The 24,682-nt window shown below is 37.2% G+C and overlaps 1 protein-coding gene across 1 annotated transcript in view; it reads left to right on the forward strand.

Annotated features, from left to right (window-relative positions):
* Positions 1–24,682, forward strand: part of IL1RAPL1 (interleukin 1 receptor accessory protein like 1) — a 712,722-nt gene that overhangs the window by 656,735 nt on the left and 31,305 nt on the right. Inside the window, exons 9-10 of the mRNA XM_061178117.1 lie at positions 10,631–10,763; positions 13,454–13,599. Of these exons, the coding sequence (XP_061034100.1) occupies positions 10,631–10,763; positions 13,454–13,599 (279 nt within the window). The remainder of the gene's footprint in view (positions 1–10,630; positions 10,764–13,453; positions 13,600–24,682) is intronic.

Genomic DNA, 24,682 nt, shown 5'->3' on the forward strand with positions numbered 1-24,682 from the left:
TTGGGTATCTTTTACCTTAGTTTTTAATATAGTATATTTAATTATAAGTTTCTGTAATTTAATTTTTAATAATGACTATGTTTAACAACCTGCTTACAGAATTTCTGAAAAATGTAATAGCTGATTCTTAACAGGCTGGTGTGAACCAGCTCCGACCCACAAGAGAATTAACACCTGAATGAGGAGGCTCTGTATGTTGAAGACTAGTTTACAAGATAGACTTGGCCTGTTGAGATAGGCTGGAGACATGTAACCTTTAATTAATGAAGCTTTGAAAAAAGGAATCAAGGAAAAATGCAAGTACAAGAGATATTAAGCAGGTTATTAATTAATTTGAAATTATTTATTGAGTTGCTAATATATTCAACACACTGTAATGGGTCCTAGTAATATACAAAGGTAGTTACAGATGTAATTTCTGCCTTTGGGGAGTGAACATCCTAGTTGCTGGACTAGACGTGCAAACAAACCAACTATTGTGAGGAATATATTATGATAAAGTACAGATATGTTCCAAGGGCTAGAGAGGAGAAAAGACGGAGTGACTGACTATTCCTAGAAAAGCCAAGTCAGTCTTTTGAAGAGGTGCTATTTGAGTTGGGACTTAACGGATGAGGAGTAATTTACTAGGTGGAAATGAGGAGAATTTAAAGCGAAGAATGTAACATTAAAAAGCATGAGAATGTGAAATAGATCTTGGATGGACTACTTATAAAACTCAGATGCTAAAATCCTGTTATGTAACTGGCATGTCCTGCTTCATCAGCCCGAGGTACAAACACAGTCATATTATTTTTATTTTCCTAATTCCTATTTCCTAATTGCCTAATTAACTTTCTAACCAAAATTTGCTAATTATATTTTCCTAATTTTCCTAGTTGTGCTTATGAATCTCTATCTATCCTTATTGAGTGGAAGTGCATCATCTCTCCCTAGACCCCACCCTGCCCCATGATTTTCTATCCACTCCTGGTTTTTATTCAGCCTGAGGGGAAGGGATGATAGTTGTTTATTTCTGCTTTCAAACACAGGTAATACACACTTGGGGTCCAAGGTCACAGCTCCTAACAGAATACTCATGTGAGTAGCCACCATTTCCCAAATGAAAAGTACTAGATGGACTCAGCTTTCCTCCCCAACACTTAGGCAGTCAGGGAGTCTCAGGTGAGCCTGACATCCGTCACCTGGCCTTCTCTCAGGAATGATTCCGCTGGGCTCCTAGGAACAGAGCTATGCATAAGAACAGGAGTGGTACCTTTTGTTCAGTCACACGAATAGGTATCATCAAGAGAAACAATTCAAAAATCTCTTCACAGAACAGATCTCTACTCAAGTTGACTTTCTATCCTGATTGTTTTGAGAAGCAGCTGGCAACTCAATCTGTCTGTCTCTCTCCCCTACACACATACAGTGATGCAGGTAAATTATAAAAATAAAAAATGTATATTTGTACCTTATCAGGCTTCCCTGTAATCTCTGCTTTGAGAAGCTTCCTATTATCACAGTGATCTGTAGTCACTGCTATCAGCTGTGCTTTGTCCTTTTAAGAAATTATGTGGAAATAATCCTATTTTTGCAGTGACTGCTCTTTATATGGTCCCAAAGTATTGTAGAATTCTCAATCCTTCTTGATTCTCTCTGATCCAGTCCCAGTTTTGCAAATACAATAAGAGTGATTTCTTTAGACTGCAGGTGTGCTTATGTCAGTCTCCTACTTGAAACCTTTCCCCACCTTAGCATTGCCCTTAAACGGAAGTTCCAAATCTTCAACATGGCCTACATGGAAGATTAAGGCTGCCACTGCTCTGGCATCATCAGTGCTCTATTCTCCCCCAAATCTTCCTCCCTCCTCTACCTACCACATACAGTTTAGCTTCAGCCACTGTGAAGTTACTTACTTCCTCCAAAGTTCTCTGGCATTCTCTCACTCATGCTCTTTCCTCTCTACCTGGAGTGCTTTTCTATGTTTCCCTCCACCTTCTTTTATTCCTTCCATGAATTCCACTCTCTGACCCACAGCCAGCCCAACCCAAGTCTACACAGAGTTCCCCTAGGTGCCCCCATAGCACTGCAGATACCCCTAGTACTGGAGGTCAAGGCAAGGTAGGTAGTCAAAAGCCAGGTGTGGCAGCACAAGGCTAGGAGGTGAGAGAAATGAGGAATTAGGTAATGGAAAATCACTTGATCTGGGAAGGTAAGAGGGTGATAGGAGAGAAAAATTCAGGTCCCAATGAGGGATTCAGTTGACTTCTCTGCTAAGGAACATCAAGCTGAGTTGCTAATGACATGATCATTATTTATAATCTCCCAAATTTAGTAAAACTGTAATAGAAAATTAGATAATTTCTGGAGATTTCTACTTATGAGTTCCAGTCATTAACTCCTACCTAAAAGCTAAACCGTGATCCCTTAAAACACAGATTGTGTGAATTATTGATACATAAATTTTTAAACTGTAATATATGTTGATTCTGTTGGCATGTGATATTAATCATCACACTATGTAGTATTTTGAGATTTACTGTTGAATTTAGGACTACCTTGACACTATAACAGGTAGTCGAGTTACATAAAAGCTAGTGCTCTTATAAAAATGTAAAAGCAAAGAATATTGGATTTAAAATTGTTTTGTAACATTGGATTGACACTTCCCATAGAAATCTGTGGTTTCCAATCAGTAAGATTGGCATTCAATTATCCATTGTGTAAGGTAAATATTCTCCAAGGGAGGAGGATTCCATATTAAAATATTTACAAAATACTTACGTATAAAATTAATAGTGGGAGAGGAACCAAGATAGCGGAGTAGAAGGACGTGCTCTCACTCCCTCTTGCGAGAACACCAGAATCACAACTAGCTGCTGGACAGTCATTGACAGGAAGACACTGGAACTCACCAAAAAAAATACCCCACATCCAAAGACAAAGGAGAAGCCACAATGAGACGGTAGGAGGGGCGCAATCACAGTAAAATCAAATCCCATAACTGCTGGGTGGGTGACTCACAGACTGGAGAACACTTATACCACAGAAGTCCACCCACTGGAGTAAAGGTTCTGAGCCCCACGTCAGGCTTCCCAACCTGGGGGTCTGGCAACGGGAGGAGGACTTCCTGGAGAATCAGACTTTGAAGCCTAGTGGGATTTGATTGCAGGACTTTGACAGGACTGGGGGAAACAGAGACTCCACTCTTGGAGGGCATACACAAAGTAGTGTGTGCATCGGGACCCAGGGGAAGGAGCAGTGACCCCAGGGGAGACTGAGCCAGTCCTACCTGCTAGTGTTGGAGGGTCTCCTGCAGAGGCGGGGGGTGGCTGTGTCTCACCATGGGGACAAGGACACTGGCAGCAGAAGTTCTGGGAAGTACTCCTTGGCATGGGCCCTCCCAGAGTCTGTCATTAGCCTCACCAAAGAGCACAGATAGGCTCCAGTGTTGGGTTGCCTCAGGCCAAACAAGCAACAGGGAGGGAACCCAGCCCCACTCATCAACAGCCAAGCTGATTAAAGTTTTACTGAGCTCTGCCCACCAGAGCAACAGTCAGCTCTACCCACCACCAGTCCCTCCCATCAGGAAACTTACACAAGCCTCTTAGATAGCCTCATCCACCAGAAGGCACAGAGCAGAAGCAAAAAGAATTACAATCCTGCAGCTTGTGGAACGAAAACCACATTCACAGAAAGATGGACAAGATGAAAAGGCAGAGGGCTCTGTACCAGATGAAGGAACAAGATAAAACCCCAGAAAAACATCTAAACGAAGTGGAGATAGGCAACCTTCCAGAGAAAGAATTCAGAATAATGATAGTGAAGATGATCCAGGACCTCAGAAAAAGAATGGAGGCAAAGACCGAGGAGATGCAAGAAATGTTTAACAAAGACCTAGAAGAATTAAAGAACAAACAGAAATGAACAATACGATAACTGAAATGAAAACTACACTAGAAGGAATCAATAGCAGAATAACTGAGGCAGAAGAACGGATAAGTGACCTGGAAGACAGAATGGTGGCATTCACTGCTGCGGAACAGACTAAAGAAAAAAGAATGAAAAGAAATGAAGACAGCCTAAGAGACCTCTGGGACAAAATGAAATGCAACAACATTCACATTATAGGGGTCCCAGAAGGAGAAGAGAGAGAGAAAGGACCAGAGAAAATATTTGAAGAGATTATAGTCGAAAACTTCCCTAACATGGGAAAGGAAATAGCCACTCAAGTCCAGGAAGCGCAGCGAGTCCCATACAGGATAAACCCAAGGAGAAACATGCTGAGACACATAACAATCAAATTGGCAAAAATTAAAGACAAAGAAAAATTATTGAAAACAGCAAGGGAAAAATGACAAATAACATACAAGAGAACCCCCATAAGGTTAACAGCTGATTTCCCAGCAGAAACTCTACAAGCCAGAAGGGAGTGGCATGATATACTTAAAGTGATGAAAGGGAAGAACCTACAACCAAGATTACTCTACCTGGCAAGGATCTCATTCAGATTCGATGGAGAAATCAAAAGCTTTACAGACAAGCAAAAGCTAAGAGAATTCAGCACCACCAAACCAGCTCTACAACAAATGCTAAAGGAACTTCTCTAAGTGGGAAACACAAGAGAAGAAAAGGACTTACAAAAACAAACCCAAAACAATTAAGAAAATGGTCATAGGAACATACATATCGATAATTACCTTAAACGTGAATGGATTAAATGCTCCAGCCAAAAGACACAGGCTTGCTGAATGGATACAAAAACAAGACCGAACTATATGCCGTCTACGAGAGACCCACTTCAGACCTAGGGACACATACAAACTGAAAGTGAGGGGATGAAAAAAGATATTCCATGCAAATGAAAGTCAAAAGAAAGCTGGAGTAGCAATACTCATATCAGATAAAATAGACTTTAAAATAAAGATTGTTACAAGAGACAAGGAAGGACACTACATAATGATCAAGGGATCAATCCAAGAAGAAGATATAACAATTATAAATATATATGCACCCAACATAGGAGCACCTGAATATATAAGGCAACTGCTAGCAGGTATAAAAGAGGAAATCGACAGTAACACAATAATAGTGGGGGACTTTAACACCTCACTTACACCAATGGACAGATCATCCAAAATGAAAATAAATAAGGAAACAGCAGCCTTAAATGACACAACAGACCTGATACATTTAATTGATATTTATAGGACATTCCATCCAAAAATAGCAGATTACACTTTCTTCTCAAGTGCGCACAGAATATTCTCTAGGATAGGTCACATCTTGGGTCACAAATCAGGCCTCAGTAAATTTAAGAAAATTGAAATCATATCAAGCATCTTTTCTGACCACAACGCTATGAGATTAGAAATGAATTACAGGGGAAAAAAACGTAAAAAACACAAACACATAGAGGCTAAACAATACATTACTAAATAACCAAGAGATCACTGAAGAAATCAAAGAGGAAATCAAAAAATACCTAGAGACAAATGACAATGAAAAAACGATGATCCAAAACCTATGGGATGCAGCAAAAGCAGTTCTAAGAGGGAAGTTTATAGCTATACAAGCCTACCTCAAGAAACAAGAAAAATTTCAAATAAACAATCTAACATTACACTTAAAGGAACTAGAGAAAGAAGAACACACAAAACCCAAAGTTAGCAGAAGGAAAGAAATCATAAAGATCAGAGCAGAAATAAATGAAATAGAAACACAGAAAACAATAGCAAGATCAATAAAACTAAAAGCTGGTTCTTTGAGAAGATAAACAAAATTGATAAACCATTAGCCCAACTCATCAAGAAAAAGAGGGAGAGGACTCAAATCAATAAAATTAGAAATGAAAAAGGAGAAGTTACAACAGACACTGCAGAAATACAAAGCATCCTAAGAGACTACTGCAAGCAACTCTATGCCAATAAAATGGACAACCTGGAAGAAATGGACAAATTCTTAGAAAGATATAACCTTCCAATACTGAACCAGGAAGAAATAGAAAATATGAACAGACCAATCACAAGTAATGAAATTGAAACTATGATTAAAAATCTTCCAACAAACAAAAGTCCAGGACCAGATGGCTTCACAGGTGAATTCTGTCAAACATTTAGAGAAGACCTAACACCCATCCTTCTCAAACTCTTCCAAAAAATTGCAGAGGAAGGAACACTCCCAAACTCATTCTATAAGGCCACCATCACCCTGATACCAAAACCAGACAAAGATACTACAAAAAAAGAAAATTACAGACCAATATCACTGGTGAATATAGATGCAAAAATCCTCAACAAAATACTAGCAAACAGAATCCAACAACACATTAAAAGGATCATACACCACGATCAAGTGGGATTTATCCCAGGGATGCAAGGATTCTTCAATATACGCAAATCAATCAATGTGATACACCATATTAACAAATTGAAGAGGAAAAACCATATGATCATCTCAATAGATGCAGAGAAAGCTTTTGACAAAATTCAACACCCATGTATGATAAAAACTCTCCAGAAAGTGGGCATAGAGGGAACCTACCTCAACATAATAAAGGCCATATATGACAAACCCACAGCCAACATCATCCTCAATGGTGAAAAACTGAAACCATTTCCACTAAGATGAGGAACAAGACAAGGTTGCCCACTCTCACCACTATTATTCAACATAGTTTTGGAAGTTTTAGCCACAGCAATCAGAGAAGAAAAAGAAATAAAAGGAATAGAAATTGGAAAAGAAGAAGTAAAACTGTCACTGTTTGCAGATGACATGATACTATACATAGAGAATCCTAAAGATGCCACCAGAATACTACTAGAGCTAATCAATGAATTTGGTAAAGTTGCAGGATACAAAATTAATGCACAGAAATCTCTTGCATTCCTGTATACTAATGATGAAAAATCTGAAAGAGAAATTAAGGAAACACTCCCATTTACCATTGAAACAAAAAGAATAAAATACCTAGGAATAAACCTACCTAGGGAGACAAAAGACCTGTACGCAGAAAGCTATAAGAAACTGATGAAAGAAATTAAACATGATACCAACAGATGGAGAGATATACCATGTTCTTGGATTGGAAGAATCAATATTGTGAAAATGACTATACTACCCAAAGCAATCTACAGATTCAATGCAATCCTTATCAAATTACCAATGGCATTTTTTACAGAACTAGAACAAAAAATCTTAAAATTTGTATGGAAACACAAAAGACCCCAAATAGCCAAAGCAGTCTTGAGGGAAAAAAACAGAGCTGGAGGAATCAGACTCCCTGACTTCAGACTATATTACAAAGCTACAGTAATCAAGACAATATGGTACTGGCACAAAAACAGAAACATAGATTAATGGAACAAGATAGAAAGCCCAGAGATAAACCCACGCACCTATGGTCAACTAATCTATGACAAAGGAGGCAAGGATATACAATGGAGAAAACACCGTCTCTTCAATAAGTGGTGCTGGGAAAACTGGACAGCTACATGTAAAAGAATCAAATTAGGGCTTCCCTGGTGGCGCAGTGGTTGAGAGTCTGCCTGCCAATGCAGGGGACACGGATTCGAGCCCTGGTCTGGGAAGATCCCACATGCCGCGGAGCAACTGGGCCCGTGAGCCACAATTGCTGAGCCTGCGCGTCTGGAGCCTGTGCTCCGCCACAAGAGAGGCCACGATAGTGAGAGGCGCGCGCACCACGATGAAGAGTGGCCCCCACTTGCCGCAACTGGAGAAAGCCCTCGCACAGAAACAAAGACCCAACACAGCCATAAATTAATTAATTAATTAATTAATTAATTAATTAATTAATTAATTATTTTTAAAAAGGAATCAAATTAGAACACTCCCTAACACCATACAGAAAAATAAACTCAAAATGGATTAGAGACCTAAATGTAAGACTGGACACTGTAAAACTCTTAGAGGAAAACATAGGAAGAACACTCTTTGACATAAATCACAGCAAGATCTTTTTTGATCCACCTCCTAGAGTAATGGAAATTAAAACAAAAATAAACAAATGTGACCTAATGAAACTTCAAAGCTTTTGCACAGCAAAGGAAACTATAAACAAGACGAAAAGACAACCCTCAGAATGGGAGAAAATATTTGCAAACGAATCAATGGACAAAGGATTAATCTCCAAAATATATAAACAGCTCATGCAGCTCAGTATTAAAGAAACAAAGAACCCAATCCAAAAATGGGCAGAAGACCTAAATAGACATTTCTCCAAAGAAGACATACAGATGGCCAGGAAGCACATGAAAAGCTGCTCAGCATCACTAATTATTAGAGAAATGCAAATCAAAACTACAATGAGGTATCACCTCACACCAGTTAGAATGGGCATCATCAGAAAATCTACAAACAACAAATGCTGGAGAGGGTGTGGAGAAAAGGGAACCCTCTTGCACTGTTGGTGGGAATGTAAATTGATACAGCCACTATGGAGAACACTATGGAGGTTCCTTAAAAAACTAAAAATGGAATTACCATATGATTCTGCAATCCCACTACTGGGCATATACCCAGAGAAAACCATAATTCAAAAAGACATATGCACCCCAATGTTCATTGCAGCACTATTTACAATAGCCAGGTCATGGAAGCAACCTAAATGCCCATCCACAGACGAATGGATAAAGAAGATGTGGTACATATATACAATGGAATATTACTCAGCCATCAAAAGGAACGAAATTGAGTCATTTGTTGAGATGTGGATTTATCTAGAGACTGTCATACAGAGTGAAGTAAGTCAGAAAGAGAAAAACAAATATCGTATATTAACGCATGTATGTGGAACCTAGAAAAATGGTACAGATGAACCAGTTTGCAGGGCAGAAGTTGAGACACAGGTGTAGAGAACAAACGTATGGACACTAAGGGGGGAAAGCTGTGGGGGCGTGGGGATGGTGGTGTGCTGAATTGGACGATTGGGATTGACATGTATACACTGATGTGTGTAAAATTGATGACTAATAAAAACCTGCTGTATTAAAATAAAAGATGAAAGAAGGATAAATTCAAAACAAAAATTAATAGTAAAGGAACCTATTTAAAGCTGCATTTTGCCTCTTAAAAGTTTCTAGACATTTTCTGGACTTGACTTATCTGGTCACTAATAACGGTTATTGTATATAGAATCAAAGTCCATAAGGAATCACTTACTTGGAGAACATTCAGACATAAACAAGTATAACATAAAAGGAAAGGCTATATCATGCATCTTAGAAATATTAGAACAGCAAGAACTTAGTTATGAACTATTCTTACACAGTGGACATAATTAAAATAATAATATGAATTTTATCCAGTAAACATTTTCTTGTTGTGGAACTTGGAGAATAAAGTTTGCATATAGGTTGACCCATACCAGGACTTAGAAAGAATGCATCTGTAACTGCATTGTGCTTTGCTCTGGGTTCATATTGTAGAATCACTTGTAAGCCCAGTTTCACGAGGTGTGCACTATTAACTCATAGCTTAGCTGTGAGGCTTCCAGTCTTTAGGAACCTCCTTCTCTTCACCTTAAAGTCAGAGTTGTCAGAGTCCTCCAGAATATTCTCAGGAATTTATGAAATGAAGAAAGTTTCCTTACTTCAGATGCCTATAAAGGTATCCCTGGAGCCTAGCTCCCAGCCCTTCATGTAGTCCTCATCCTTGTGAGTTCCCCTGCTCCAGTCCAAGCTGGACTAGGTCCCTACAGGTCTCTATCCCACCCCGCATTTTCTAGCTCTACTTGGAGGCAACAAGATCTTAAAACTATAATGGTACTGGTATAGTTCAGTTCTCTCATGCCTTCTGAGGCTTGGGGAAACCAGGTGTTTGCAAAATCACATTACCTGTCCAGAAATACGCCTTATTTTCTGCAGGCATTAAATTCGTTTCCACTTTTCAGTCAGGGACCTCCACTTACCTTATTAAGTAATCAACCAACCTGTATTCACCATTATAGTGGTCTCTCTTGAGTAGCATATTGGAAGAAACTCATCTCCACAGTCGTATTATTGATTTTACATCTTATAAACATCCCAAATATTTATGCTCAGGAGTTGTTCATTTGTATTTTAATGCACTTTTTTACCTGAGCGTGTGTTGGTTTCCTTAATTAAAATACTATTCCTCATATAGTACAAATATTTTAATAACATTTTTAGGGGATCCTGCATTTTACAGTTTCATTTCTTTCCCATGAAAAGATTTTTGTTCTCTTTCTGTTTCCCACATTCAGGACTGAGAAACATCTTCTACCTGCTTTATAAGATCTTATATTATCAACATTATGTACTGTCTGATATCATGCTTTGAGAAGGGCACGTCACCTCCATGGTACCATTCCCAATCATTCATAACCTCAATTTAATCATGTGGAAAAATCAGGCAAACTTAAGTGGAAGAACCTTCTATGAAATAACTGACCAGTGTTCTTCAAAATCTTATAAGTAATTCACTTTCCACTAAATAAGCTGTCAAAAGCCCACATGAATTTGACGAAGATAGAAAACATCTGAAAAATGTGATTTTAGAAAGATGTTTCATTAAATCAATGAAGTGATTAAAATGTTACCTGCCACTTTGCCTAAAATAAGAGTGTACAAACAGTTTTATAACACATTTTCATCACTTCTCTCAACAGGCGATTCAGCTAATCTAACCTGCAGAGCTTTCTTTGGGTACAGTGGAGATGTCAGTCCTTTAATTTACTGGATGAAAGGAGAGAAGTTTATTGAAGATCTGGATGAAAATCGAGTTTGGGAAAGTGACATTAGGTAAAGTAATTTTTGTCTTTTAACTTGTACAATCAAGATTAACATTTGTTCTCTTAGTGAATAGAAAGTGAACTAAAAGAAAAGAAGGGGTTTGGGGGAGTGTTTTACTATTATAATAAAAATATTGCAACATTTAGTGGCAAAGAGGCAAAATACTCTTGAGAGAGTGACTATGAAATTGTCAAACAGGAGTGCCATTTGCAAAGAATTTAAGAGAATTAAAAAGGAGTTTTTCACTAAGGAGTAAACTGAGTATGAGACAGACCAAAATAACATCAAACATGGAAGATGTCTGAGATCAGGTGATACAGCCACTATGGAGAACAGTTATGGACGTTCCTTAAAAAACTAAAAATAGAACTACCATATGACCCAGCAATCCCACTACTGGGCATATACCCTGAGAAAACCATAATTCAAAAAGAGTCATGTACCACAATGTTCATTGCAGCTCTATTTACAATAGCCAGGACATGGAAGCAACCTAAGTGTCCATCGACAGAGGAATGGATAAAGAAGATGTGGCACATATATACAATGGAATATTAGTCATAAAAAGAAATGAAATTGAGTTATTTGTAGTGAGGTGGATGGACCTAGAGTCTGTCCTACAGAGTGAAGTAAGTCAGAAAGAGAAAAACAAATACTGTATGCTAACACATATATGTGGAATCCAAAAAAAAAAAAAACAAGAAAGGGTTCTGAAGAACCTAGGGGCAGGACAGGAATAAAGATGCAGATGTAGAGAATGGACTTGAGGACACGGGGAGTGGGGAGGGTAAGCTGGGACGAAGTGAGAGAGTGGCATGGACATATATACACTACCAAATGTAAAACCAATAGCTAGTGGGAAGCAGCCGCATAGCACAGGGAGGTCAGCTCTGTGCTTTGTGACCACCTAGAGGGGTGGGATAGGGAGGGTGGGAGGGAGACGCAAGAGGGAGGGGATGTGGGGATATATGTATATGTATAGCTGATTCACTTTGTTATAAAGCAGAAACTAACACACCATTGTAAAGCAATTATACTCCAGTAAAGATGTTAAAAAGAAACAAACATGGAAAATGTGGTATTACGCCTTCGGTTTATAAGAGCTCTTTTTCTTAATTGTTGAGAGAAGATATTAACAGGTTTCTAGGATTCAACCAAGCGCAATCTTTGTAACTTCCTTTTATATGTTTTTACATATTTTAGGCATCATGTTGACTATAAAGCACTTGATAGGAATCATAAAGGATACAAAAAATGTTTTTATCACCTTTTTTAGTCTGACTTTAAGGTCTAAACATTAATATAGTGGGAATAATAGTGAATAATCATTAAAATACAATCGATTTTGAGGGCATCATGCTTAAGCCTCTTGCTTCTTTTTTAAAAAAATAATTAATGTATTTGTTCATTTACTTTTAAATATTGAGGTATTCAATTATGACCCAAAGTATGCTTATACACAGATACTCATTTTTAATCATAATGTAAATACGCAAATATATTAATAAATAAGCTATAAGTGAATCAAAATACTGATCATTTGTAAACATTCTCCCATCTAAAGATCACCTCTTCTGGGTATATATGAGCATTTTAACCAAATTCTTCTTCTTAAATGTGAGAACTTTTAAAACTTGATCAAAGGTATAAGAGAAAAAGGTTTTCGATAGAAAATAAAAACCTATAGAACTGTCGTATAAGATTATTTCTACTGGAATTTTCTTCCTGGCAACAAATACACAAGAGTATTGCACTGCAGTTGGGTTCTGAAATGCCCAGATGAGCAATTCTCCAGTATGTACTAAAATGTTCCTCTGCCATTTCTCATGTTCAAAACTTCACTATTATCTCATACCCATACACTGTGAAATGCTAAGGTTAAAGAAGGATAATAAACCTCCTAACTTTTCCCCTCTCTCCTGTTGTGGGTGCTCAGGGAATGTTCTAGAAAGGTAATTTTCTTTAATTCTGCATTAGGAAGTATTGTGCAGAGGTGAGTTACCAAACAGGTGGGAGGGCAGAGGTGGAAACTTTGTGAGCAAGGAAAGGGAGGCTTACTTTGAAGTTTTCCTTTTGTTCTAAAAAGATTGCTAAAATCCTTGACAGTGAGATTAGTGAGCGTTTACCATTAATTTTAAATGTCAGAATTAAACACTTTATCAGAACATTTAGTCTACAGTTTTGTAATTTCATGTTTCTTTTAAAATAGGAATTGATTTGCACCATTAAAAAAAAAAAGCCAGGCTAGAGATTTCAACTGAAATGTCAAAATAGCTCAGAAATTTTCTATTCTTCCTTTTATTTTTTTAAATTAACCTGATAGATAATTAGTCCTCCAGCCGAAGACATTAGAATTTCTTATCTCACCCTTACATCATATTTCTTCTTAAAGGGAAAGCAATTTGTAAACTTTTCAAGGTCTCTCTCACCTCTTTATTATGACAGTGTGATTGTCCTGCTAAGAGAGATAATTAACTGCAACTTCATTAGCATCTACAAAGACAAGCTTCCTTATTAGAAGTGAAGAAGAAAAGGGCATGATATAATTTAATTAAGATAGCATTAATCCATGACCAAATTTGAAGCACAGATGCTGTAGGTTTTTTCACATCAGATTCAGATTCATCTAAATGTTTTTCTTTTTCATGTATGTGTATATTTGTGTGGGGTTTTTTGTTTCGTTTTGCTTTATATTTTAGAATCCTCAAGGAGCATCTTGGGGAACAGGAAGTTTCCATCTCATTAATTGTGGACTCTGTAGAAGAAGGTGACTTGGGAAATTACTCCTGTTATGTTGAAAATGGAAATGGACGTCGGCATGCCAGTGTTCTCCTTCACAAACGGGGTGAGTGTAACCTTCTAAGCTTGAGTGGTTGACTTAACCTTTAATGGAAGGGAAATAATTTGGAAGCAAAAAGTTTTTTAATTTTTTTTTACGTAAATTTATCCTAAATAAAATAATTACATTAGCATTAGGGCCATCAAAACATGTAACACAGCAGATAGGTGACTAGCTCAGAAACTAGAGTCAAACTTAGATTCCTTGCTGTTTTTTTGTTGGCTTGTTTGTTTGTTTGTTTGTTTTGGCCGTGCCTCATGGCATGCGGGATCTTAGTTCTCGGACCAGGGATCAAACCCACCAGGGATTGAACCCATGCCCCCTGCGGTGGAAGCGGGGAATCTTAACCACTGGATCACCAGGGAAGTCCCCCTTTCTCTGTTTTAATACCAACTATATAACCTTAGGAATGATATCCAACTTCCTTAAGCTACAGTTTCCTGGTAATATGGAATGGGGAAAATAATAATATCAACTCCTCAGTGTGTTTTAAGGACGAAAGAAGACAATAAATGTGAAGAGCTTGGCATGGAGCCTGTACACAGGAAGTATTTAGTTAGATGCTACTTATTATTATTAGAAATAGGCAAACCAATTAAAAATAACCAGGACAGTTTTAAGTCAAAGATTGTGCTCCTTATTGGAAGGTTGTTCCTTGAGCATAAGAATTATGTCCAATGGATTCCCCATTGTAGTTCTTTTTGACGTTTTTTTCTGCCTTGGGTAAGTTTCACATGTGTAATATCCTCCCATGATTAATAATAATTCACTAGTGAATTATGTGTCAATTATTATTCATGAATAGCAATTCACTAAATCTGATTCCACGGCAACCCCAACACCTTACACACAGGGATAAAATATATATAAATAGATACTGAATTGTTTGAAATTATAGACGATTGTAAAATTTGAGCCATGCCTTTTAGTTGGTGAAACTTTTCATGTACATCGCAGAGAAAAATATATTTTTTCTACATTATGCTAAGTGAAAACTTTCTGGATGTTCTCTTACTCAGCAAATTCACAGTGATTTTAATTTCAAAGCACATGTTTAATCCTAAACTCTTTGAGGTTGGAAAAGAAAGAGAATGCCGAAGACTGTTCCCGTCACTTTAGTGGACAGTAGATTCCCTTTGAATAATGTTACTGAAAGCTATTAAAACAGACACCTCTGTTGTCAAGGTGACTATAATATTAAAATACTTTACTTTTGGGGGGATGTTAACTGAGGGAAAAGGTAAGCAGCCGTTAGTAAGCAATATGATTGTTTGTTTCTCTAGCTTAACACATATATTCAGTCAATGAAGGGATTTATAGTAGAAATATTATACATATAAAAGGACAGAAATAGCTTCTCACGGTTGGAAGCAATTTAAATGTGTAATTGAACTACTCCATAACATCTTCCTCAGTGATCGGTCAGCTTATACTGGATCACATTCCTCCTCAAGGAAGCCAATTCTATCTTTGGAAAAACCTAACTATTAGAAAGCATTCCTATTTCACTGTCTGTCCACCCCTTGACCTCACTTTTAATCTCTCTTCCCCAAAATAGCCCTTCAAAAGTTTGAGGACAGTCACCATAATCCTTCTGGGCCTTCATTTCCCTAGATTCAACTTTGTTAGTTCCTTTTATTCATTCTTTTCTGTGGATAAAATACTTGCACCATTCTGGTTACTCTCTTGAGCAACATATATTTCTTTTTAGGACAAAGTAGGAGTGACAGTTAAAGTACGGAAGCTGGGTTGTCTCCCAGGAGGATACAACTATTAAAGCTCTCTTCTAGCAGCCAGGCACACAGCCAGGAAGGGGCACACAGCCCCACGCTATTTCTAGCATGTGTGGCCTAAGGTTAAGTTGCCCATAGCTACAGAAGCTTCCAGTACTACAAAAATAAATGACTGAGGAATCAAGGAAATTGTTTGAAAACACTTTTCCAATACTGTCTAATTCCCCAAACATGAAGAAGAAAGTAGTGGACAATGTTAGAGCACTCTTGAATACTTAGATCTTCCACAGTGTTTTTCAAATATGTATTTATGCCAACAGCATTTTATGCTTAATAAAGTAAAAGCTTTAAGAAGCCAAAAAGGGTTCTTCAAGGTCATGTTCTCCAGAAGTCCCTCTTAAAGTTAGTGTTCACCTTCCTTTTAAGGGACCTGCAGCAAATAAGTCCTCAATTCACAATGGCAGCAGTGTGGAATGATCTATCCCAACCATCTACGGGGAAAAACAAAGGACTCTAGTTAACAGATGGCATAACTGCAAGTTCCCCAGCCCTGAAAGGTTCAGAAGGTCAAGACACAGCACATGTGAGCTGATAGTTTGGGTCTTTGATCATAGGGTCCCTGAAAGAGTTAAATTGCTGTCATGCTAGCAATTATATAATGACCAGATGAGTTACTGTATTGCTCAGAAGCCTAAAACTCGGAGAAGAACCGGAAGCTGTCCCTATGAATCATATTTTTCTGCCATTGACTCATAAATCCCTTAACTATATTACAGGCCTTCAAAGACTTTCTTTATAAAATCTCCATAGAGAGATATGTTAAAGCATTTGGTGAATACAGATCTTGTAAGTCAATAATTATCCATTCCTCTGACAAGTACACTTGCCAGGACATACCTTTGCCAAAGTAACTTAAGCATTTTTCCCTCCACTGTTACCTTCAGTTCAGTATTGTTGACATAATAAAAATGATGTCAGAGCCCTCCAATGGGTGGTATGGATTCTTTGAGATATCATTCACATGTATCAAATGAATCTTCCTTAATGCCAAGAGGATACTACAATAAATAGTTCAGCTAGGATTGAGCTAGGGTGGATTCTGGGCCAGCCTTTTCTCTTAAAAAAAAATCTTAATTCCACAAAAACCGCCTAAAAATTTACTAGGAAATTTGACCATAGAAAACCCTTGCTTGAGGGGCTTCCCTGGTGGCGCAGCGGTTAAGAATCCACCTGCCAATGCAGGGGACATGGGTTTGAGCCCTGGTCCGGGAAGATCCCATATGCCACAGAGCAGCTAAGCCCGTGCGCCACAACTACTGAGCTACTGAGCCTGTGCTCTGGAGCCCGCAAGCCACAACTACTGAGCCCCCATGCCACAACTACTGAAGCCCGCATGCCTAGAGCCTGTGCTCCGCAACAAGAGAAGCCACCGCAATGAGAAGCCCGCGCACCGCAACGAAGAGTAGCCCCCACTCACTGAAGCTAGAGAAAGCCCGCGCGCAGCAACGAAGACCCAACGCAGCCCAAAATAAAATAAATAAATTTTAAAAAAAAAGAAGAAAAGGAAAACCCTTGCTTGAGAATATTCAGAGTTGTTGATTCCTGCAGCCAAGGAAGGTACTTGGACGGTTAGGATCATGTCACATGCTATACAGAGAACTAGGTTATACAGTGAAACAGAGACAAAGGGCCATGGGGCCATATTAGTGTATGACTACCCTGCCCCTTATTCCTCACTCTAGTCCCTGGCTTGACAAGCTTGAGAGTTAGATCCTTGTTCCAAAAAGAACCAAAGCAAAGAGTAGACCGACATTCACTACTGTGCTATTTCTTGTCTCCACCATTGCCTATTGAATTGAATTCCATATATGTCTCTGAATCTTTTACCCAGATGTCTTTGCTTAGATTCCTAATTGCTGCTACCCGATTCGACCACACATCAAACACTGACCTTCAGTTTCCCTCCAAAACCCCGACCTTTTATTTTCCTTTCATTTTTATGTTTTCCATTTCTCTAACACAAACAATTCTCCAGATGGATACGCAGCAGCATTGTGCTCTGGCCTCTGGGCTAGCCCCTCTTGCACCGATCAGGCAGTCCTAAATTTCTTATTCATTCTCTGAGTTTTTCGTCCATACTCTAATTCTGGATGACCTCACAGCGTGGACATGTTTACTCTCTGGAGCAAAGTAGTTTAATATTTAAGGGTTTGGACTCTGGAGCAAGGCTGTCTGTATAAAACCTACTCTCTGCTTACTAGCTATGCTATCTTGGACAAATCCCTTATTCTCTGTGAGCCTCAAATTCCTCTTGTATAAAAGGGGAATAATAATAGTACCTTCCATATAGAGTAGCTATGAGGATTTAATAAATGAATATATATCAATATGTATCACAATGTCTGACACATATTTATCACCTAGTAAACGTTAGCAGCTATTACATGATTTTTCTACTCCAACTACATGATGTTCTGGGTAATTTAGGATGCAGCAATAACGTGTTCCATTAAAAACTCCCTGAAATCTAATTTATCTTTCATTAAAATGGTAAGCTGTAGCTCCAGCAATTTTGTTCCATTGATTCCATATTTTTCCTTATAACAGACTTACTTTAGTTTGAATATGCTGTCCTAAAGGATATCTTCATTTATTTATTCATGCATTTAATGATAATTGTTAAGAACCTACTATGTGTCTGGCACTCATAAAATTAAATGAACAGGAAATAAGAACCAATATAATTTGAAATGCCATCATCTGCTTTTTAAATTACATTGATATTAAGCACTTCTAATGTATTGATAGAATTGTGCTTCTAGGGAATGTTTGGCTTTGAAACTGTCACATTAAGGGAATGTTCATTAACAGTCCTGTTGTAAATGGTTATGTTTAGATATATCGATTACAATATTATGGCACTTCATTCATCATGAAGTAGTTTGGGGACTGGCAAAGTATCTACCTCAGAGACTAGCACTAGTTAATAATGATAAATATCTAGTTTTTCTCTATTCCCCCTCAAACCCATTTTAATTGTTGCATGTGCAGTCTCTCTCTCTCCCTCCCTCCCTCTCTCCCTCCGAAGAGTGTAATCAATGGGAATTAGACTTGCTCTATAAACTCCCTAGTCCTCGGAATATCTTTAGTAATGTAATTAACATGCACATCATTTAGGACGCATTGTTTTAAAGCCAGATGAATTTAGACCCAGCGGACTCCTTATCCCTTCTTATAATGAATCATTTTTGTACTATGTGCCCCTATCCTTGTTAGTATTTACCTAGTGCATTTATTTGCTGAGAGATACAGTAAGACTATAGAACTGTTTAAAGCTCTCTCGGGGCTCATCCTTTGACATCTTCGACCATTGATTTCAGAATATGGAAAAGCCAAACTTTGCCCAGACATCAAAACCTCCTACATCTCTTTATGGCTGCATCTCCGTAAAAAGACCATGACCCATTAAAAACTGAGTAGGCATCCACAGAAGAGTCACTTTTACTGAGTCGTTACTGTGGGGGAGGAAAAATCATTTTCCCTCTACCTTTCTAGGTTCTTGGCTGAGACACACCGTGTAATAAAAGATAGATTAACAGGAGAAAAACAGACATAAATTTAATAACATATATTCCTCCTGTATACATGGGAGATACCCAGGAAAACTGAGTAACTCCCTGAAGTGGCCCAAGCCAGCACCTTAAGTACCATCTCTAGCTAAAGACAAAAGAAGGTGTTGGGGAGCAGGGGAAGGCCAATTATGGGAGGTGACCAGGAAAAGCGCGGTAAACATGGGCATGGTTGTTCTGCAGATTTAATTCTCTGCCTTCTCCATTGATGAGTTTCTGGAGATTTAGAGTCATCTTCTTCCTGGTACAGCAAGGGAAACACCCTTACAAATGAGGATTTCTTTTATAAATGTAAATATCTCTTACAAAGAGTAACTTCTACTCGGTTTTTAGAGCTTCTCCTGTGTCTGCTGTCTCTTAAAAATAATCAGCCTTAAATAATCTTTATATCAAAGAGGCATATTTTCGGAGGGTATATTCTGTCCCTCTTCTTTGCTTATGCAATGCCAAAATATTAAAGAACTTTAGTTATGTTGCTGCAACATCTTCAAATCAGAGCCATCAGGTTTAACAAATTCTCTCTTTGGATAAGATCTGACATTTTGAAGTCAAAGTTTTATTCTATCCTGTAACATTTTTCTTGCTTCTCTGCTCCTCAATTATGCAAGACATTTAATCTGACCTCAATTCTTCTTTTTTTCTTGGCAACTAACACCAAAACAAATAAACAAATAAAAACCACATTGGAGGCTATTATGAATGCCAAGAGCACAAATTGTCTGGTACTAGTGATTCTGTACCTTTGAGTTTCTTGATATGGACATTGCAACAAGATTATTTGACTGCCACCAAAATTACAGGCATGAAAACTAGACTTTTGAGCTATTTCCTCAGATACAGAATATATGATTTAAGTGAGGTTAACTCCAAGTTATTTTTGCCTCAACAGTGGAATATCTTTTCAAAGGTCTGTTGATCCCAGTTTTTCTTGATCAACTACAGCATGGATATTTGTTATGTAGCATAGTTTTGCCTTTCAGTCCGTTTGGTTATTGTTTTTCTAAGTGTGAATTGGACTATCCAAGCAGCATCTTTGTTAGGAAAGAAAAGGACCACTCTTAGCTGATGATTAGCTTATTTCTCAATTAATAAATAACAAGGGAATGATCCGGGACAACACCCATATTGAGAGCCAAGAATGATAAGCCCTTCAGTTTTTATCATTCCTGTTAATCATGTGGGCCAGAGCTCTTAGTATTTAATTTATATATGGGCGTAGTCATTGGAAGTCCTTTATTTTGTTTGTTTTCCTAACTAAATGTTAAATTCTTAATAAAGATCTTTAACTTGTACATCATCACATAAATGTGATGTATGGGATGGTTAAAGTTCAATAAGGAATCTCCAGATTGAACTTTTAAATGCCCCTCGAGGCGAGGAAGCCAAGCCAAACACTTGCCATCATGCATGCCTGTAATACCTATAGCTTTGGGTGAGTTCCTCTCTTTCTGAGGTCCCCAAAATATCCTGAGGTTCCTGCACCTGCCAGGAAGTGACCTTCCTTACTCCCCTGGTAAGGCTGCCGGGAACCCTGTAAGCAAGGTGCCAGGCTGTTTTTCCAAAGGGCCTTATTGGCTCCATAAAGTCAATCTTAGTTCCTTAAAGCTGTCTGGTCATATCTGAGTCTATACATGTCTCTCTCAAATAAGACATTCCAGTGAAAACCTTGGTAATATAACAAGTTTCCAATTGTGTCCTGTTCCAAGGAGAACAGATTCTTATTGAACTTATGTAAATATGACTATAATGCCCTGAAAATAAGAGTATTCACCATGAGTTTCTGAATTCTGGAGGGATCAGGTAGGGAGAAAAATATAAATGTTTCAATTCTGCTTATAAAGATATAATTTACTGAATTGCTGTTAAGTCATAGTGTAAGATTAAAGGTTTTCTTATATCTGAAAAACAAAGATTAAAAAGGTAGTTATAGTTCAGACAAAAAAGTCATAAAATTATAATCATATTCATCAATTTATTCAGTCCCATGTGACTAATTCTTGTTGCTCTTATCTTTTGTTAGCAGTTTTGTGAAGCCATCAGTTTTTCGATTAGAGTTCTATAATTTCTTACCCAATTCAGTGGTATCATCTGAAAGTTATCAGAAAGATACATTGTCAGAAAGTCCTTTCTATGGATCTTCTTGAAGGTGAAGTTTTTGTTTTGTTTGCAAAAGCATCAGAGTAAAACAATAATTGTCTATAAATGACCAAAGTCTTAAAATGGCATGGTTAAAGATCTGATTCACTGTAATGCAATTGAAAAGGAAATTTGATTATTTCTGTGACACATAAAATTTTAAGATAATAACTAGAATTATGGCTAATAACATTGTACCAGGAAATATCTGAATTTTAGGAATTTTATATAATTTCTAGAACATTTATATTAATAACATTTACCCAAATAATATAACCTAAGAACATTTATCATCACTTATTTGACAATGCTTCCCATATCATTTAGCATACCCAATAAGCCTAATTAGTTTAATATCTCTCTTTTATAAGGAGAGAAAGCAAATATTTTGAGGTATTCCAGGGGCCTTTTGGAAAACCCCCAAATTATTTCCAGGTCAATAAGACTTCATCAGAATTTGACTTGGGGGAAGTTTGTCAAAAATATCAAAAAATTTTAAAACACTTGTCAAATAGGATCATAGGTCACTATGAAACAATACTTAGTTATCCACTTAAAATGACAAAGACTTCACAGGCAAATACAGAAAGTTAAATAGTTGTAAAAAAACTTAGCTCTTATAATATTTGAAGAGACTCGGGTTTTTTTCCTAAATAGTCAAAGACCTGATAAAGATAAAACATAGTAGAATTTTTGTTTTTCTGGACAGATGGCGTTAATGATAAAGAAGATCTTTGTTTACAATTGCTTATTAAGAGCAGACCAATAATCTAAAAAAAAACTTTGTGCTTTTAACAGAAAGCAAAACCAAATTCTAATTTTGTACAAGTGTACCTTTGATACTGAAATTTATTCACATAATTAAATTTATCCCAATCTTAGCCAGCTTGATCACACATAAAATTTCTTTCCCAAGATCCCTTTTTCACAAAACTTCTACAACTTTCTATGTCCACTTTAGTTTGCCCCTTTTTCTCTTTCCCAGTTTGAAATAATCAGCTCTAGGACAAAAATCACTTTTATGTCTCTCAACAAAAATGCATCTCCATTATCTCATGCCTCTTCTTACCCAAAAATACATTTTACTTCCCTTGCATACAGAATTGTTTCCCTTATTATCTCTAGTATCCTTAATCACATGTAATAATTAGAAACCTTAATTTCTAGTGAAAACAAAGATATAAATAATTGTGAACTACATTAGCATTTTGTGGTGTGGAGAATTTATAAATACCTTTTTTTTTAAATTTCAGCTCTTTTAATTTTTTTATTTTTTATTGAAGTATAGTTGATTTACAATATTGTGCCTATAAATACCTTTTATAATTTCTAGAAATATGTGCCCTTTTAAATAGTGCAATCTTTCAGTGTGGCACAAGACATGGTTACTGAAAGACTGAAATTCATCTTTAGTTTCTCCGCAATAGGAAGTCAAAAGTAGATAAGACTATGTTCAATAATTAATGTTTTATTATTTTATCTTATTTGGAAATGATCTAGATATTTAATGAATTTCCATCATTTAATTTGATCTAGCGAAACCCTAAGGGTGTTAAGTTACCAAAAAGATTTGGGGAACTATTTAAGTAAACAATCATCGTTTTAAAAAGTTCACCTGAAAACTCTTATCTCATTTACATCTATTTAATACATTTGTTTTTAATAATCACACTTAGATTACCCCTGAAGATTTTATGAGACATTAAAGCAGTTAGCAATCTTAAGTTATTTTTCTTGTGGACAAATTTTGTAACAGAGATAACATGAACTTACTTGACTTTTAGTAAACCTAGGTAGAATAAAAGTATTATACTGAATGCTGATAACTTTAAAGATACACATGTTTTAATTAAACCAGTAACTTTAAATTTGCTTTTATTGACTAAAGATTAATCATAGATCACATGAACTTAAAAAACATTTGCGTTAGTTCCTATGACATTTAGAAATAATTTATGTAAGCACTTACTTTAAGCTGAGTAAATAGAGCTCTTTTACAAATTAATTATGGCATGACCATCTAGAGATATAAAAATAACCCTATCTGTAATGTACACACCAGAGAGAATATTCCCACTGGTCCTAAAGGCAAGCTGGGTCTACCTCACCACACCCTTGCCCACGATCTTTGCAGGTATCTTTGGTGATAGCTCTATTCTGGGAACAGGCCCTTTATTTAAATTATTTTAGGCAACTAAGACAGACGTAAAAAGAAAAACTTCTGAGTTTCTACTTCTTAAAAATAACCAGACTAAGTTGATCCTCATACCAAAGAGACACATTTTGGGGTGGCAAAATTTGCTCCCCTACACCACTCTTGGAAAGTCAACCCGAAGTCCCTAGAGCAGTGCTTTACCATCTTCTGTTGTGGTTGTTATCGCAATCTTTACAGTACACAGAAATCACCTAGGAAGTTTGTTAAAAAGTGATTCAAAATCACTAGTCTGGGACTTCCCTGGTGGTCCAGCGGTTAAGATTCTGCACTTACACTGCAGGGGGCACGGGTTCGATCCCTGGTTGGGGAACTAAGATCCCACATGTCGCGTGGTGCAGCAAAAAAAAAAAAAATCATTAGTCTGAGGTGAACTCAAGATTTGAGTTTCAAACAAGTTTCTTGATGCTGCTGGTCTGTGGACCACAGTTGGCATACCAAGGTCTTTGCCTAGACAATAGGTACTCTAATAAACTTGGTAGAATCTAACAGGTGAAAAGCAACTAGCTCTCTTGAGTTCACTGTTGCCATCACAGAGGAATTAAAGAGGGGTATAGCCAGTCAGTGGGACTAATTCTAACTAATTGCCTCATTCTTTTTACGTGGTCAACACCTTTGAATCTGTTTGAACGTTTGTACGTTGCCCTCACATCTAGTCTTAATGAGGTTACTTGCCTCATGTGTTCAATGAAATTGTGCTTTATAGGACACATTTGCTACTCAGAGAGATGTCTGAAAGAGCACTGTCTTCAAGTATTAAATAATTAACCTCTTAAATGAAGAGGGCCTTCATTGTTGGACACAGTTCCTCCGTATCCCTTTTTAAAAAGGAAATCCACTTAGGGATGTCTCAACAACCTATACATGGATATATACATATATTTCAGCCTATGCAAATAGGCTGTATACAGTGTTCAGCCTGCGCAAATAGCAGTTCCCAAGGAGGAACAAGATATATGATGGGCAGTAAATACTGCTAATTTCCTGTTTTAAACACTTGTATTCAGCTAAATCTCAATTATGTGTAGTAAGGAAGGGCAGACAGTATGAAGATTGAACCTCCACGTATTATTGGTCAATGATGTGATCACAAAACAGGCAAAGAAAAAAATAACACAGTAACAGAACCTGGATAAACAGTTCCTATGTGTTCAAAAGTTCAAATCATTTTTTACAGGCGTCTTTCTAGCATCTAAAGAGGTTATAAAAACACAAGTAAACCTACAGTGAGAGCAGAGGGAATTCACTGGAACTCAGATCTTTGCCTTGGAAAGTAACACACAGGCACTTTAAAAAATAATAATTCAGTTTAAGATATTTGCAAGAAGCCCACAGATATCATTGAGCACGCACATATATATATATATATATATAGCACA

Source organism: Eubalaena glacialis, chromosome X (genome assembly GCF_028564815.1).
Source record: "Eubalaena glacialis isolate mEubGla1 chromosome X, mEubGla1.1.hap2.+ XY, whole genome shotgun sequence".
Taxonomy (NCBI): Eukaryota; Metazoa; Chordata; class Mammalia; order Artiodactyla; family Balaenidae; genus Eubalaena; species Eubalaena glacialis.